Source organism: Lissotriton helveticus, chromosome 3_1, assembly GCF_964261635.1.
Source record: "Lissotriton helveticus chromosome 3_1, aLisHel1.1, whole genome shotgun sequence".
In the NCBI taxonomy this organism is placed as follows: domain Eukaryota; kingdom Metazoa; phylum Chordata; class Amphibia; order Caudata; family Salamandridae; genus Lissotriton; species Lissotriton helveticus.
The window spans coordinates 1,580,152,300-1,580,170,982 of record NC_136061.1 but is presented as its reverse complement, the minus strand read 5'-3'; the positions used below and the strand labels follow the sequence as shown (position 1 = coordinate 1,580,170,982).

The window sequence follows — 18,683 nt, the reverse complement described above, 5'->3', positions numbered from 1 at the left end:
GTTAGCCTTGAATCTGGTGCCAGCGTACACCTGCTCATCGGAGGCTGGTAGGCCTCCCAGTGCGCCTCGAATCTTTTGCCAGCGTACGCCTGCTCATCGGAGGCTGGTACGCCTCGTAGTGCCTTTACCTCGTGCGCATCGTACTACGGAGCTCCCAGTGTCCGCACCGAACGCTGACTCACGCTAGATGCGTGAGGTTTAGTAGGGCCCCTTCTTTGAAGCCGTATGGAACGTACGAGAGCACCACAAAGCATACCAACTCCAGGGAACTGCTGAGAAACGCACAACCTTACCTTTTAAGAACTTAAGTTGCTTAACAAGAACTGTGACACCCCTTTTCTGAAAGTATTGACACTGCAACAAGTAACTGGAATCGATTTTATTACAAAGACTGTATTTACAAGCCTGCTTAAAATATACATAAAAGAGATATATTTTTATACAAAATACAGTCTGGTGTCATTGTGTGGTGGGTTGGTGGTTGTTGGTTGTTGTTTGTGATGCTGCAAATGTTTAACCATATGTGCTCCAGAGATTAGCCTAGACTGCTTGCGCCACACTACCTAGAGGGTGAGCAGGGGTTATTTCTGTGAGTAACCCTTTGCCCTGACTTAGAGGAGAGGGTCCCTGCTTGTCGCCAGTGCTGCACTGCGCCAACCAGAGACCCCCAATTCTAACAAATGTTTTTTCAGCAATGGTTCTTTTCTCCACCCCTTTTACCTTTTCTGTCCCCCTACCCTCTCCCCCCCTTTTTTACTTACCCCCCTCCCCGTCATCTTTATTGCGAAAATCGTTACAATATTCACGTTTTCTGATAGTTTTCATCAGTTCTTTGGCAGGTAGTTTTTCTCGGTTTATATAATTATTGTGACAAGTTGTTTAGTGTTTTGGCGACAGTATAGTTGGTTGTGTTTTTCAGAAATTTCCATATATTTTGAATAAAGAATTTCTTCTGTTTGGCGACGGTGGTGTAAAACAAAAACAATTTCCTACTATACCAGCTGACATGACGGGGGGACAGGAAAAACGCCTGGGTTAGGGTTTCTCCTAGGATCAGATTTGGAGGAGATCAAGACAGGCAGGAAGGGTATTAGGAATAGGTTTGGACAGAGAGAAGCAGGGGAGAGAAGTTGGAGTCAAGAGGTAGGCAGGAGATGGAGATAGGCATATGTGGAGGAGGTTTAGGCCGAACAAGGTGGGGAAATAGTTTGACACATGGATATTGCTTTGGGGATGGGGGTGTTAGCTTGGGAAATGTTTATATTATTGATCTGTTATGCATTTATATTGTATGTTTCCTACCTGTCCAATAAAGCGGCCTTTTACCCCAACTTTGCTTGGGACATGTTTATTGCCCGATGGGGGCACCTGGGGGTGACACTCGCAGAGTGTGCACGCCCGGGCGAATTCGGGCAATGGTATGCCCCTCCTGCTTTGTTGGTCAGGGGGCTACAGGGATTGGCTGGTTAGCGTGGGGCGCGAGAGCTATGTGCCAACGTTCTATGTTGCATACTTTCAGCAGTCGGGGTGAGGTAGGGCTGCATATTTTTGGCACTCCCGCCCACCCTATTTTCAAAAAATCAGATTATTTTTCTAATAATTGTTTACTATGTAAGTTTTTCTCTAGGGAGGTGGTCGCTTGGACAGGTGGCAGATTTGGAGGAGATCAAGACAGGCAGGAAGGGTTGGGGGCATTAGGAATAGGTTTGGACAGAGGGATGCAGGGGAGAAAAGTTGGAGTCAAGAGGTAGGCAGAAGATGGAGATATGCATTTGGGGAGGAGGTTAGGCCGAACAAGGTGGGGAAATAGTTTGACACGGGGATATTGCTTAGGGGATTGGGGTGTTAGCTTAAGAAATGTTTATATTTTTGATCTGTTATGCATTTATATTGTATATTGCCTACCTGTCCAATAAATTATTAATAGGGGGGGTTTGACCCAGTGGAAGGTACGGGGACCTGGGTAGTTAAATCAGTGAAGAGAAGGGGTCCCAGTAGCCATGGAACATAAAACCACACAATTGAAAAATAATCAAGAACACATAAATTGAAACCACATTGTTTACTTCACAATGGGAATGCGTATCGAATATGCAAGGATAAATACACACAATAATAGAACACTCGTTTCGGTGGTGCCCCAAGGAGGCAGAGGGGATGGGACGGTGTAGTGAAGGTGAGGAATTGGTGAGGAAAGAAGTGGCGATTCAATAGTGACAGTAAAATCAGCAATTGTCAATCGTCTGACAGAGTTACACACTATGTACAGAAAAAATAAGACACAAAATGTTCATAAGAAAGTTCGAAAAAGTCATCCTCCAGGTTATCCAATAAATGTAGACAGTGGGGAATGGAGATGACACACGGAAATGGATATCGACGTTTCGACCCTCAGGGATGCAGATATCAATGGTTATCTTGCTGGGGGGTCTTCATCAGGACTGGGGGACACATAACCTAGTGGATGTATAGAAATATATATACGCTGTGAATACGGGATAGAACTCCCTGTATATAGTTCAAACAAAGTAGCACATCACAATGGGGTTAGGATGCAGTAAATGAATTAAAATCCCATACATTTGGTTGGGACACAATAATTACTAACAATCGCGTTGTATTGGGGTGTCAGTATAAATTTAAACTGGTCATGAGCAAGTGGCAAAAAGCTGGATCCAACAGAGTGGATGGGGGGCGCGATGGCACTAGGATGGTTGGTGCCGGCTGGGGTCTGGTAAATAAAGTGCCAGATCAAGGAAAAGCCAAAATGGACTATGGGGACTGCATGAGACTGTACATATATACCGGACCTACAAAGTAGAAGTAAGAATAGGAAGGACTTACCACAGTAGTGGTGTCTGAAGGACCGAATCAAATGCGCAGAGAGACACCCTGGATGATCTGTGAAATAAATCCAAGGTTGAAAATGCGTCCCTTGCAAATTGCAGGGCAAAAATGGGTGGAGGTGGTTGAATAAGACAGTCAGGTAGCTCAACAGTGGCGGTCTAGTGGGGAAAACATGAATTGCATAAGGAATTGCTGGTGTATGTCGTGTGGAAACACAGACATATGAAAAAAATCAGCAGGATGCCTGATATGCCAAACTGCAGCAGTTTTTCAGGTGTCTGTGCGCTCACACGACATACACCGGTATCTTACAATATACTCCATGTTTTTCCCAGGAGACCGCCTCTTGCGAGCTTCCCTACCGGACTGATCCCGGTATCCTGCACCGCCTTTGAGAGGCCAAATTGCAATCGGAGACGGATTATCTCCCAGACCGGTAAGCAGTGCGCGAGTTGGGCCAAACTGCAACTGGTTTTCATATGTCTGTGTTTCCACACGACATACACCAGCAATTCCTTATGCAATTCATGTTTTCCCCACTAGACCGCCACTGTTGAGCTACCTGACTGTCTTATTCAACTATCCTCGCCGGATTCGTCCGTTTCACGATATCGGGGTAAGTCCATATCCCTTTTCCTCTGCCCCGGTCACTGTGCTGACGTCCTTCGCGCCAGTTTCCCTAACACACCTCTACCTCATTTTTAGATAGAAGTGTACCTCGAAGACATCCTCGACTCTATGCCCTATCCGGTACCACCTTACCACGTTTGGTACCTATGACGGTGAGTTTCTTCAACCACCTCCACCCATTTTTGCCCTGCAATTTGCAAGGGACGCATTTTCAACCTTGGATTTATTTCACAGATCATCCAGGGTGTCTCTCTGCGCATTTGATTCGGTCCTTCAGACACCACTACTGTGGTAAGTCCTTCCTATTCTTACTTCTACTTTGTAGGTCCGGTATATATGTACAGTCTCATGCAGTCCCCATAGTCCATTTTGGCTTTTCCTTGATCTGGCACTTTATTTACCAGACCCCAGCCGGCACCAACCATCCTAGTGCCATCTCGCCCCCCATCCACTCTGTTGGATCCAGCTTTTTGCCACTTGCTCATGACCAGTTTAAATTTATACTGACACCCCAATACAACGCGATTGTTAGTAATTATTGTGTCCCAACCAAATGTTTGGGATTTTAATTCATTTACTGCATCCTAACCCCATTGTGATGTGCTACTTTGTTTGAACTATATACAGGGAGTTCTATCCCGTATTCACAGCGTATATATATTTCTATACATCCACTAGGTTATGTGTCCCCCAGTCCTGATGAAGACCCCCCAGCAAGATAACCATTGATATCTGCATCCCTGAGGGTCGAAACGTCGATATCCATTTCCGTGTGTCATCTCCATTCCCCACTGTCTACATTTATTGGATAACCTGGAGGATGACTTTTTCGAACTTTCTTATGAACATTTTGTGTCTTATTTTTTCTGTACATAGTGTGTAACTCTGTCAAACGATTGACAATTGCTGATTTTACTGTCACTATTGAATCGCCACTTCTTTCCTCACCAATTCCTCACCTTCACTACACCGTCCCATCCCCTCTCCTTCCTTGGGGCACCACCGAAACGAGTGTTCTATTATTGTGTGTATTTATCCTTGCATATTTGATACGCATTCCCATTGTGAAGTAAACAATGTGGTTTCAATTTATGTGTTCTTGATTATTTTTCAATTGTGTGGTTTTATGTTCCATGGCTACTGGGACCCCTTCTCTACCTGTCCAATAAAGCGCCCTTTTATCCCATCATGGCTTGTGACGTGCTTATTGCCCGAAAGCAGCTGTATGCCATGAGTTCATGCACAGTATGAACATGTCCCATTGGCCTACCTTGACCCTCGTGATTTACCGTGGGCCAATAACAGTTTGCCCATAGGCACAGGTGCTCGTAACTCGCCTTCAGGAGGCTCGATCTACCGTCCGTTCCAGGCCCGAAGCAAGATACACACCAGTCCCTGTCTGCCTTTGTCCTAGATCTGCAGGCACCCAACGGAGCTGAATGCTAGCAGTCACGGGCACAAACAAAGCATACTCTTCAGCAGTACCACCCTTCACTGCTTTCACTATAGCTTGATAGCGACTACCTTGTGTCTCGCACAGTCCTCTCATTACCAGAGTTTACTTCTGCAGCTTATAGCATGCGAGTTTGCGACAAAGGTATTGGAGCATTTTAGACATGTACCAGTTAATTGAGCTGAGGCTTGAACGTGTTTACAGCCTCCTACCCCTGGAGCTTTACCGTTGGGTTCCTGACTCGCCCACACATGTCAAAGCAGCTCCACTACCATCTCCACCTCCTGACCTACAGCTGAGTTGTGCTTTTACCACCTCACATTTGAGACTGGCTGTCCCCTGATGGGCTCCTGGCCCGGGTCTATCACCCTAGGTGACCGTGGCCCAATAACACCACTGGGAGACCTGACCGGTCCACACCCTATCATACCAGACATGGCGGTAAGGGTGATAGGGTTCCAGAATGCTAAGCTTTTCCCTAACCAGCCTACGACCGATCCCCTATGGACCACCCCTTGTTGTACACGAGGTGGCTCCTCCATCTCCCCATCATTGAAGTCCGTCCAATTCCCTAACCTTTACCACCATTCACCTGAATTGTTGCCAACTGCCTTTGGCGGGCACCGCTGCTGATGCCTACCCCTTGGTGTGGAGCGAGACCTGACCCTTGCCAATCAGTAGAAGGCAGCTGCTCTAGGTGCTGAAGTAGTGAGAGTGCTAATCCTCAGAGGCCTGGCAGGTCGCTTCCTTTCGGGAATGCCATGGAAATGCTGTGCCGGTTCATGTGTCTATTTGCCATCTTCACCTCAGGTGCTGGTGACCACGATGCCTCTTGCGGTACAAGGCCCTGCCGCCTTCTTCCGAGCACCTCCTTTCTGGGTGCAAGTTCTGGTGTGGCAGGATTGGTGGGTCCCCTCCTGGCTGAAAAATTGGTCCTGTAGCCCTCGTTCAGCGGAAGATCCATGGCACTGATCACCTTCTCCGGAGAACCTCTGTACTGGCTCCAGTATGGTGGGACGGGAATATACACTGTGTGTTGCCACCTTGCTGATGTCCCCAGGTAGGCGCCTTTAACTATGACTATCCACACCGCATAGCCATCTCTCTGCCTAGTCATATCTGATCTGTATTGATCAGTCTGCTCCCTGAACCTCTTGTGTGGCATCTTGTATGATGGTGACAACCATTAATTTCCTCCTGTGACAAAGCTGGGGACTGTGTGTCCTGTTCGCCTTTTAGGCTGTGCTTTTGACCAGGCCCCTATTTATTGATTGGGCCCCTTGAACCCAAACTTACTCGGTCACTACCTGAACTTTTCCTAGGCGTGCTCTCAAACCCTGCTGCTGCCATTCCCTTTGCCTGCCTACTTTGGGGGGTAAGGCACTTTCCTTCTAGGGTCGGATGCACTACACGGTCAGCAGTAATTCTAAATTCTGTCTGGCGGAGCAGCAGCAAAAAACTATGCTTCTCAAGCTCATTTATCTCTGACGTATGTCTGTGTCTGGAAAGCAAGTTACCTTAAACCAAGTGCGCAGTTTACTTAGGCAACTTGCTTTCTAGACACTGAGCGTATGTGCTGTATCAGAAGCATTGGCCTTGGTTACTTCTGTGTCTGGCAGAATTTCGAATTCTGCTTGCTAATGTGATCACTGCCCCTTTTGCTGTACTGAGAGGCCAAGGATTGAAAGGCAATGTAATCAAACAGCTTTATGACCGACTGATTGGCACTGTGAAAAAGTCCATTGTCTGCAGCCTGAACTTCAGAACTCTCAACTGTTACCCACCATAAACACCAGGAAGCCATTAGTGAACTAAGAGGCAAGACAGAAGCCATGTAAACCCTGTACATGGCCCTGATTATTACAGAAAACAGTACAGTATATTAAATGAAACACAATAGTTTTTTTACAATTGGTATTCTAAATTTACATATTTAAAAAAGTGCTTTCATGAATGATGAAGAAAATAGAGTTTTAAGAGCACACATTTTAAGTGGGGAAGCTGATTTAGACAGGTTTTCTGGTTTTACTTTGTGCAAATCAGCCAATGAGTGGGTATCTATTTGTCTTTCATTATGTTAAGGCTTTGTTTTTAACCTCTTCGTGCAGTTCTTATACAGCTCAAACTCAACCCAAAGGTATTGAAATGCTTTAAATGAAAACCAATTACATTACAAAAGGTCACATTCATCTTATTTAGGCACTAGGGAGATTAAGTGATTTGCCCAAAATCACAGGATGTTCAGCTAACACCAAGAATCGATCCTGGTTCCCCAGTTACAAAGTCTGCAGCTCTGGCCGTAACACCACATCATGCATAGAGAGAGGGCGGCAGACGGAAGACAGTATGAGAACTGTATTTTTGGTCTATTATTCATAGCAATAGTGCTGAAAATTGCATTAAAATATCCCAATTTTTTAAATTATATTGTGCTCAGCCGCTTTGCTTGTGGCATAATTTGTTCATTGCTCTTACGCCTCACCACTTTCATATTGCTCCAGCCACCACTGAACAATACCAATACATTAGTGGATTTGCCCGAGTTGCAGTTTCCATTAGTAGCAGCACATGTTGAAAATTAGTACGTTTTGGTGAACATTATCTGCGCCATCTTGCCTCTTCCCCTGATGCCACACTTTTGTCGTGCGCGCCCGCCATTTTAAGATGCCCCGATCAGAACAAACCCTTTTGCATGCCGCTGGCCCCTGACATAGCCCTTTGCCTTCGCTAAGCCTGCACGCTGACCACCCCCTGCTTGCACCTGCCTTGAGTCATAAACCCCTCTTCGGCGCTGCTCTGCCCCAGGCCCTCATCCTGTTCCCAGCGCGACACCTCCCTGCTTTCCTTTCATGATCTCCGGCCCTTAGATGCAAACCCCCTTTTTCCCCGTGTGCCCGTTTTGTCCTCCCCGTTCCCAAGCCGACACCCAGCTCTGCCGATACCATCCTTGCCCCTCCCCGTACAATAGAAAGCTTCCCCCATCAAAGAATCCCCGGGTTGATCAAAGCCCCCACCCCATGAGACCCGATCAAACCCCCCACATTCCGTGAATCGGCGGATTATCCAGCTGCGCGATGCTCATCACCTGTTGTGACTAGGGTGGGGACTTCAACTGTAAATGTGTATGGGAACGGGCCCAAAGGGGAGTTCCGAGAATGTCTTTTCCGTACATCAAAGCTTTAACATGTATGTGTAATCTACAATAAAGTCATAAATGTGTGTATAAGAGGCCAGGCCTCAGGAATACAGTTAGAGCACCTCAGAACGATACCTTCTGTCCGTTTCGTTGTGTTCTCCTCCGGAGAGAATAAAAAAACCCTTGTTTCCTGCTTTCCAGTCTCCAGCGCCTGCCTCTTCATTTGATTTAATAACTAGAGGGTCACAGAGGCAATACCGCCGGGCAAATATCGATTGTCCCCGACCCGATTGAACTTTTTACAATTGGCGTCCCAAGCGTGGGGCCCATCAGCGACTCGTGGATCCAGTGGGAGAGGTCCCGACGACAGAGTGAACGACTGCAACGATCGGGAGAGCTCTTGCCCAATAGACCCTCGTCTGGCAGCCGATCATCCGAACTTCACTAGTTCCGAACAGACCTCTCTCGAGTGATCTACGGTCCTGACTGGGAACCATCAGGAGTGCCGTGAGAAATACGAGAAAAAGAGGACGATCGGGCGCTGGATTCGGAAGACAAGAAACTGTCCACATGGTCCGGGTAAGGTCGTGTTGCCACGACAAGTTGCGAAAACATTTGTTTGATTGCTTGATTGTTCAAAAATACTAGTATTGCTCGTTTTATTTTTATTTTTTTTATTTGGAGATTCACTGTCTGCAAACGGAGAAACAACAGGCTCTCTCTCTTTGCAAGCAGTGGAGGATAGGCAGGGTAGCAGCCGTGCTTGTTTTCTTTCTCCCCCACTCAATAATTGCTTGAAACTGAACTGTTGTTCGCAAAAATATTGTTTCCTGGAGATTCCCTGTCTGCAAACAGGGAAGTGACCACCCTTTTTGCAGATAGTGAAAAGGGTAGGTAACGCAGATCTTTGCGGTCCTACTCATTCTCCCCATTGTTATTTATCGGTCTTTTGGTTTTTTGATCCATGAGGTATTCACTACCTGCAAACAACGTAGAATAGAAATATTCTGTCTAGTCTTTGCACTTAGTGATAAGATAGGCAGTGCTGACTTTTTTAGTCCCTCGTTACGAGCCGTCATGTCTGTCTTCTCCCCACTGATAAATAGCCTGTTTAGCCCGGACCGGGTGTTAGAGGTGGACCATATAGCTCCACTAGAAGGCACCCCTAATAAGGACATGTTCATAAACTATGGGTTAGTCACCATAGCTTATAATAAATTATGGCACAGGTATACCGAAGATAGCCAAGACAAACAGTGGCCACTGGCAGGATCCTTTGACCTTGATAAAATAGAAACGTTAGAAATAGCCCTTCGAAATAATAAGACAACGCCAATTATGCTCGACAGTCTCGGTATGTGGCGCAGAGAGGCTACGAAACGACAGAGAAAAGACGAGGACAAACCAAGTAGAGAAATATACCGACAGGACAACCCCAGGACACCGCTACCCACAACTTATCCCCCGACACTATGCAAAGGACGACCAGACTTAGGGTCAAACCAATGCGCTTTTTGTAGGTATGTCGGACACTGGAAAGCCCAATGCCCGACTCTACTGAGCGTGAGTAAAGGCAAAGGGCCGACAAGAACGACAGACCGACAGTACGAGAAAAGGCGCGAGACAAAGAAGAACCCGACTTACATAGACAGACCAGACAGAACTACCACGTTTGATTATGCCCGATGGCACAGATTTCGCCAGGAAAATCTCAGCGGCATGCTCAAGTTCTCCTAGGTCGGGCAATGTCAAGACGGGAACCCAGCCTCGTTTAAAATTCACAGACGGAAAGAGATAATTATGACCAATAACTGTTTTTATATTTGTCTTGGGTCTTTGTATGTCGTACTTGTACTGTCCCCCGTCTGAGTTTGTGTGTATGTAATGTACAAATCTGCGTCATCCCTCTACACGTGTTTCCCTGTTACTCGACCTCTGTTAGCAGAAACTTAGCATAAAAGCAACCTGGAAAGAAAGAAATGGTAAAACAAAATCCGTAGACCATTAATGAACTTGAACTTTTAATTTAACACAACAAACAAGGAATAATAACGATAAACTGTAGAAAATGAAAGTCAAACAGAACATTCGCCCCCCCCCCATTCTGGAACCTTCCAAAGTAGGGCAGGGTTACGGCTACGCCCAACCAACGGCAACCCATATAAGGCGAGCCCGGCCGCCAACTCTTGGTCAGGAAATCTTAACGTATGGGGGAGCCGGAGGAGAGGCAGGAGCCCGCAGCCTGGGCATTTGCAGGTAGTCCCGCCACATGTCTCCTTGGCCGGCTGCAACGGGCCTGGGAAGACTAAGGTAGTCCCGCCACATGTCAAGAGGAGAACGAGGCACCTCTTCCTTTTCTCTTCCGTCACAGCCGCAGCAGTCCTGGACGGCGGGATGTCCTGCACGTACCTCCACAACAATTTGTCCAAGTTGGGCTGGGAGGGAGAGGCGACGCGGACGAGCCTCTCCCACCTCCACCGATAGGAGGTTTCCCAGCCCCCGGCCCGACGCCGAACACCCCCAGTCAGGCGATGGTGCCAATACTTCCACAGCACCGAACGTACAATGGTGGCACCCCAGTACTTGCGCAGCACCGAACGTACAATGGTGGCACTTGGGGAACACCGGATGTGGAGAGACCTTCATGCGGGGCGATGAAAAGGAGCGGCATGGAGTGCACCGGGAGAAGGAGACGATGTGAACGAGTCTCCCTCGCCCCCCAGGTGGGGGCATCACAGCTGCACCCCAGCTGAACGTCCCGCTTACACAAAACAGGGACCTCTTCCTTTCACTCCGAAGGAACTCTTCCATTCTTGCAAACTCGACGAGAGTGGCCCCTGTAGGGCCTCAAAATGGCGTCTGGATCCGCTGGAAGGCGGGCCCCGGCCACTAGAGTAACTTTGGCCAGCCATATAACTCGAACATTTGTCCCATGGAGCACGAGCCCCCATCTCCGACAGCATCTCCACAGCCTTGAAGATCATACAAAGGTCCCTGGCGGAACCTTCGGCCTTTGCAGGTTTCCGGTAAGGGACGGCTGCCTTGATCGCCAACGAAACAAACATGACATTGCCACACCTTCTGTTAGCGTGAATTCTAGAACTGCCGAAAAGGACTCTGGTCCAAACTGCCAGTAATGGAAACATTTCCCCCTGATGCTGCTTCCGGACTGTGCCGGCCCCGCCCAAAATGGCGCTGGTATCAATCGGAACTTACGAACACCTCGTGGTGTTCCTTCGCACTAATATAAACTTGATGTTCTGAGATTTTATATGATCCTTTGTACACTTGGCTAGAAAAGACAAGGAGAACTCACACGACGAACAGTATGAAAGGATCCCCGTTACAAATGTTGATTACAAATGTACAATGTATTATATTTTTATAACTGATGTAAACCTCATTTACGACGCTCACGTACGGTATGCATATAGGAAAATAAATGCCCCCGAACCCCCAACCAATTAATAGACGTTTTAGTTACTTACAAATGAACGAGTAAAACTTTCCGATGTTTTTTTGCTGCAAGCGAAACCCCCCACTGTATGCACTTTAGCCATTGCCACGACCGGCCAAATACGACCGCACCCTCATAATCCATATGCTGAAATGATTTTGCAAAATAAAGTCTTTTTGAAACTATGGACGGGTATTGCATGCTTTATTTTAAAAAAAAACTGTGGGATCGGTGGGAAAGTTTTTTTCTGTGCACCCTACTCTGCTCTCTCTTTAAGGTTAAAGGAAGATGGTTACCCAGCCCTGGAGGACGGATCGGATCAACAACACGACACTCCGCCTTCAAAGTACGCAACTGACCCATGAACTCTCGCGTAGAGGAAGACCTTGACTTCCAAGGATGGGTAAAATGAACGGTGTAAATGAGGGAATGTAAAAGGAGGGAGAAATAAAATAATGTAAATATTATAAAGTACCACGTTCCAAAGTACCAGGGGCCCAAGAACCGAAGAACCTTAGAACGCCACAGCGTTGAAAGAGGTTTAAGGACCCCGATAGTGAGATACATCCTTTTGACTAGATACCTCGCACTAGGCACCTCTGGTTTCCTTTTTACGTTTCCCCGCACACGACCTATATGAACACACTACCCCCCCTCGACTCCAGAAACCATATCCCCAGGGACCCTGCCCCAAGGAGGAAAGACGAGTAAGAGGTAAGTAAAGGACTTATGAATCCATGTATTTGAATGTGCGCGAATGCTGTCTCCCACCCCCCCCCTTTTTTCCTCCCTCTGCAGGTTACATCAGAGATTACAGCCGAGGTGTGGCGAAGATCCGAAACCATGCCATGTCTAATGCACGAAACGGACTAGCGCCGCAAGGTGGCGTCTAAGCATGCCTGCAGACTACTCACGTACCGAACAAACCCGAAAAATTAGCACAACCCTGATACAAAGTGATCACCCTTAAACCAGACCGGACGAATGAACCCATGTCACGTATGATGCGAAACTATGAGGGAATGTGTGTGTGTGACTGAGGCGTCGACCCAACTGGTCGAAGGACCGAGAATGCGAGAAGTGCGACAAAATGGTACCTCCTTTCTTCTTTCCTTCTTCTCAAGGCGCGTCCCCTCTACCCTGTCTAATGCTCAAACTGCATGATTACAAGATCCTAACGCAGACCCGCGAATGCCCTTTACTGTGTAATGCACTAAATAGCCTTTCTTGAATACACTGCCACCCTCTCTGTTGCACGTGTACTATTTAGCCTGCCGTTGCACTCTCACTCTCTCTCTCTCTCTCTCTCTCTCTCTCTCTATTTCTGCACTCCCACTCTTCCGAGTGGTCAGCCCCGAAATTGGCAGACTGCCACCCCTAGCACCCCACCTAATTGGCTTCAAATACCGTCAGTATTTGCACAAAAACTTGTCTTTAATACAATCACCCTGAGACCGCGTCGTTACCTCTCCTTTTCCGCTAGAAGTCAATGAACCCAGGTGGGGCCGTAAGGGAAAGGACAGGTAAGACGACAGAGGTTCCCTAATCTGACCCGAAATAAGGGAACTACATGTCAACGGCTCCTATAGTATAAAACAAGGACCTCAGAATACGCGACCCTCCCCTCCCCGAATTGTCGCAATACCCAAGCCGAAAAAAAAAAATGATCACCCCCGTTACCTCCCCTGTATATGTCCCTGGTTGTTTCCCATAAAACCCCTGTCCTTCCTGATTAAGTAATCGGGCTGTAAAAGGTTACGTAGGATCCAGAATGATGTTTTACAAGGTTAACAGATTAGCCCAAGGTAAAGAAATAACCGAAATGAACCCCGTAGTAGTTTAAAAGCAGGATGCATCTATAGAAAGGAGATGTCTTAGTCATGTTCGCCTCTCAGCAAAATACCTGTGTAGTACCATGTTGATGACTCACAGTACCCTTTGTAAATGTAAAACTCTAGAGAACAGCATATCTTCGCCAGGTTCGTCTCACGAAGGTGGGTCACCATCCGATGAACTGTCGTGAACTAATTATGAAGGAAAGTCATAAGTAAATCCAACAGGCCCGTCACCGGTCATTTCATATGCCAGTTGTGAGAACGAGCATTTTCATTCTTTGCCTGGAGCTGGGAGAGAAATAGACTTTTTGATTATCTTCATCTGCAAATTTTCTAAAGACTGTCTTTTCAAACTTGTTTAAGGGTACTGCTGTTGGAGGAGAGAAGGACCGGATGTGGGAGCACGAGGCCTGACTGCAGACTAAGGAACACCTGCGACATTAGCCAAGGCGAGACCACGACAGAAAAGAGCTGCAGGACGAGGCACTGTTTTCGACAGCATGAAAAGAAAGGGTCGACCTGATGCCCCTGCTCGACGTCCAGTGCCTGTCGACAAGTCCCCGCTCTCTGAATTCTGTCACACGCCCGCCTATTTGAAGTCTCTCGTTCCCCTAGTTTGTTCCCAATTTGGCCTTGCTCCATCCCCCTTTTTCCTCTGACCTACCCTATGGACTGTTTTGAACGCTCTTCTTCCATCGGAACTTTCTGACAATCACCTCAAAGGACACAGGGCGAAAAGGACCTTACCGACCAGAAACGCGAGGAAAGGGTCGTGCCCTGCAACGCAGAACTTAGAACAGAGCTGGACTCGTAGCTCCACCGCCGGTGTTCAACAGCGCCAACGAAAGACCACAAAGAACAATGAGAACTCGTAAAACTTCGAACATTTGACATCCACAATCACCGTTTTTGCTATGCCTCATTTCTCTCCCAGCCGCCATTGTATTGATCCTGCTCCAATCCGAATCTGAAATATGTAATAACCTGCCAGTTCACGTTATGATATGTACTTGCTGCTCGCTACAGAACCGTTTTTTGTATTACATTCCTACGACTTTCCTGCTGGACAAGTTTATCAAAGTTTATCAAATAGGCCCACCTCCTAAAAACTAGAAATCTCAAAATGTATTGTTTACAATTTTTTTCATCTAGGGTTCCTACCGTTTTCCTTCTCATGCCCACCACAATAGACCCGAGTAGAAAATGAACCAGCAAGATGTCTTGAATATGTTAAAGGGGGGACTGTTGAAAATTAGTACGTTTTGGTGAACATTATCTGCGCCATCTTGCCTCTTCCCCTGATGCCACACTTTTGTCGTGCGCGCCCGCCATTTTAAGATGCCCCGATCAGAACAAACCCTTTTGCATGCCGCTGGCCCCTGACATAGCCCTTTGCCTTCGCTAAGCCTGCACGCTGACCACCCCCTGCTTGCACCTGCCTTGAGTCATAAACCCCTCTTCGGCGCTGCTCTGCCCCAGGCCCTCATCCTGTTCCCAGCGCGACACCTCCCTGCTTTCCTTTCATGATCTCCGGCCCTTAGATGCAAACCCCCTTTTTCCCCGTGTGCCCGTTTTGTCCTCCCCGTTCCCAAGCCGACACCCAGCTCTGCCGATACCATCCTTGCCCCTCCCCGTACAATAGAAAGCTTCCCCCATCAAAGAATCCCCGGGTTGATCAAAGCCCCCACCCCATGAGACCCGATCAAACCCCCCACATTCCGTGAATCGGCGGATTATCCAGCTGCGCGATGCTCATCACCTGTTGTGACTAGGGTGGGGACTTCAACTGTAAATGTGTATGGGAACGGGCCCAAAGGGGAGTTCCGAGAATGTCTTTTCCGTACATCAAAGCTTTAACATGTATGTGTAATCTACAATAAAGTCATAAATGTGTGTATAAGAGGCCAGGCCTCAGGAATACAGTTAGAGCACCTCAGAACGATACCTTCTGTCCGTTTCGTTGTGTTCTCCTCCGGAGAGAATAAAAAAACCCTTGTTTCCTGCTTTCCAGTCTCCAGCGCCTGCCTCTTCATTTGATTTAATAACTAGAGGGTCACAGAGGCAATACCGCCGGGCAAATATCGATTGTCCCCGACCCGATTGAACTTTTTACACACATGGTCAAATAAGATTGTTTTGACCCTTTTAGTGCTCTTTGTTAAAATGTACATGCCTATAAGTTGTTGTGAAATCAGTGCCCATATCAATAGGAGTCTGTCCTGCTGCTTCATAGATCTGCTGCTTTGTTCATATTACATTTAGGAAGACAGTATGAGGTACCCCACTAACTCATAATTCCAAGTGCATTTATTCAGTGCAATTATATGAACTGGCGGTTATGCAGGGGTGGCGCCTAGCTAGATATGTCTGCTAGTACCCTCCAATGGCCTCCTTCTCCATGGATTCCTTCACTACCACCCTTTAACAGTGCCCCTCAAGTCGTTTTTTTTTACAGCACCACTCATACCAATGTAAGGTGTCAGAGCACTTGGAGCCTGGGCTGGGGAAGGCGAAGCCGGACCCGATGGGGGCCCGGGACAAATGGCGCCTGGAGATGGGAAGCCTTCACTCTTCTAGTCACAAAGCCCATGAAAGGGGGCAACCAGGATTGGTCACCCCAGGGCAAGCTACAGACCTGAATTCGGGGCTGAGCTAGTAAGCAGTGAGGGGGCATGAAAGGGGGGCACAAGGCCCAATACTCACACTCTTCCCCCTCGTAGAAGGCAAGAGATAAATCCAACCCACCCTCACCGGAAATACACGGGCGTCGCAGCTGCAGGGGTAGAGGTGAAGCGGAAGAAACCCAAGAAAGATAGACACAAAGAGATTAATTACTAGCGGTAGAATGAAGGCTCACACGGTGTCCATGGGATGACTCATGGCACGGGTGTCCATGGGATGACTCATGGCACGGGCTCTGAGGAAGCTAAGGATGGCACAGAGCCACAGTCAGACTAGATGTGATGCTCCCCTTGGGCCCTTGGGATGCCTCACGGCAGGGGTACTGAAGGAGTGAGATGTCAGGACTCAGCCCCAGAGAGAATAGATGAAATGCTCACACAGGATCCTAGGGATGCCACGTTGCAGCGACCCGGAGGAGCAGGGAGGGGCCAAGAAGGGGTCCAGGGCAAGCAGGACAGCTCTTGCAGCCCGGGCAGGTCCTGACGGACACCCAGAAAGTTTGGTAGCAAGCTGAAGCCTAAAACCGCTAAAACAGAGCCCATGACATTTAGGCCCCCTCCCCAGAAATTAGGTTGCCTGAGTGTGCATAATGACAAGGAATGTACTGAGATAATGACAAAGACAATGAAATTGTGATAACATGGATGTTTATGACTGACCATGAAAAATTGCGAAATGTACAGCCATGTTATGTTTAAATAAACTTCAACCTTTTAAGGCACCAAGCACGTTGTCAGTGGTGTGATTTAAAGGGGAAGATGGATGCTGTTGGTTTAGTTTGAAGGAGGGGGAGGAAGACTCGCCTCTTGGGAGGGGTTTACATCCGATACACATTAAACAGAGACAATGAATCATATACGTGTGTAAATCAGTGCATAGTGTATAGGAAGGTTTACATCAGACAGAGGACTACAAGGCGTAGGAGTCACAAGTCATCCCTACTGGAAGACAGTATAGTTAAAGAGGGCTTGGTCTGGAGAAGCACAAACTCAGAATAACACCATGCTTGGGGGTTAGCTTTACTAATAAGAACTGATTTCTACCCAAGTAAACCCTTTTTGCAACATTACGATAATAAAAGGCTGGTGGGGGGGGATCATAACCTCCAATCTATACCTTGCAGTTTGCATGCAGCTATAGGATGATGTTTAATAACTCACTGTTCTATTTTAGGATTTAAACTTATAAACTGCAAATAACAAAAGGGGCTCTCTGACAGAAGCAGTAAGGCACTGGCCTCTTTAGATTGTGTGCACTTTGTGATCCATATTATGCAGATGCTTTGCAGCAGCTGCGCTACTTTATGCAGAGTCAAAATTTCCACTAGACAGAACTCCGTCTCTCTGTAGCAGGGCCATCAATCACCAGCATTATCTAACATTTTCGTGGCTGCCTGGAAATTGCTGGAGGCAAAGAACGCGTCAGCAGATGCTTTTAAACCCATATTGTACTCGAAAACACAGCGCCCCTCCCAAAGTCAGCGCATGGTGCAGTCGCCGCCCTAGAACCGGCCCTGCAGTTATGAGCCTGTATCATTGACACGTTTTCTGTCACTTTTATATTTTATACTTGTATTAAAGACTGGCTGCTGCCCCTAAACAGTGCTCTGAATAAATCATAGTTTTTGCTAAATGTCAAATACATAATTATCTGATTGTGTTTTTCATTAATCTGCTCTAAGAATCTTTGTTTCCGCTTTAATTTTTGTTCATCTATAACCTTCGACCCAACCCAAGAAGGAAAAAAACTTAGGGGCAGATTTATGAAGGCCTTGCGCCGCCGGTGCGTCATTTTTAACATGGGAAAAAGTGATGCACCGGCGGCGCAAGGCCTTCATAAATCTGCCTAAATGATATTGCAAACACGAGAACAGCGTTAAGGAATCTACAACGGTATGAGTCGATGAGGTTATCGATTCGAATGAATAGTCACATCACCAATTCCAATTGGCAATGCTATGTGTTATGTTGTGGTACAGCACGGACACTAAATGACTGTATCCGATATGGTTGCTTCGGTCACATATTTCTGGATGTTAACCAAAGAGGGATCACAGCTCCTGCCAAAAGTTTAAAAGGATATTTAATTTGGGGAAGGAACTGATGAAGTGTGGTGAAATAAGATTGGTTATTGTAAAAAAATAAAAGAGAAACAATTAAATTGAACGTGACATTTACGTGTGCATATTCACCTACTAAAATAAAAATGCAAAATGAATGTAGTAGTTTTGCTACTTGCCTGATGAGAACGTGTTATGCAGATTTTCCAGTGTAGTGGGAAAAATTGAATCCTTGGCACAGTCTGCAGAGCGTAGGTTGAAGTACGTTTGATAAAAGCTCTCTGGATCAAACTCCTTTTGATACAAATCTTTTAAATCGGATACGGGTTCCATGGCTTCAATATCTGGAATAAAATGGTGTAATTGTAAGTCTACATCGCCTTTTATAGCGATGCATCCACAACACTGTGACAAGCGTGTGATATTCACGGTGAGAGCCAAACTGCGCGTATGTGACCTCTCAGTTGACAGTTTGTCTTCGATTTTAACAACGCGGGGCCTGCCAGCAAATGCAGCGACAGCTTCAATCACGAGTTGAGGAAGGTCTCCTAGTTGCCAATGTACGCCTGACTCTTTAAGTGAAT

The 18,683-nt window shown here is 47.0% G+C and overlaps 1 protein-coding gene across 1 annotated transcript in view; it reads right to left on the bottom strand.

Moving 5' to 3' along the window:
• LOC144825058 (nicotinamide N-methyltransferase-like) overlaps nt 1–18,432 on the bottom strand; it is a 249,833-nt gene extending 231,401 nt beyond the window's left edge. Inside the window, exon 1 of the mRNA XM_078683969.1 lies at nt 18,279–18,432. Within this exon, the coding sequence (XP_078540095.1) occupies nt 18,279–18,432 (154 nt within the window). The remainder of the gene's footprint in view (nt 1–18,278) is intronic.
• Between the last annotated feature and the right edge of the window lie 251 nt (nt 18,433–18,683).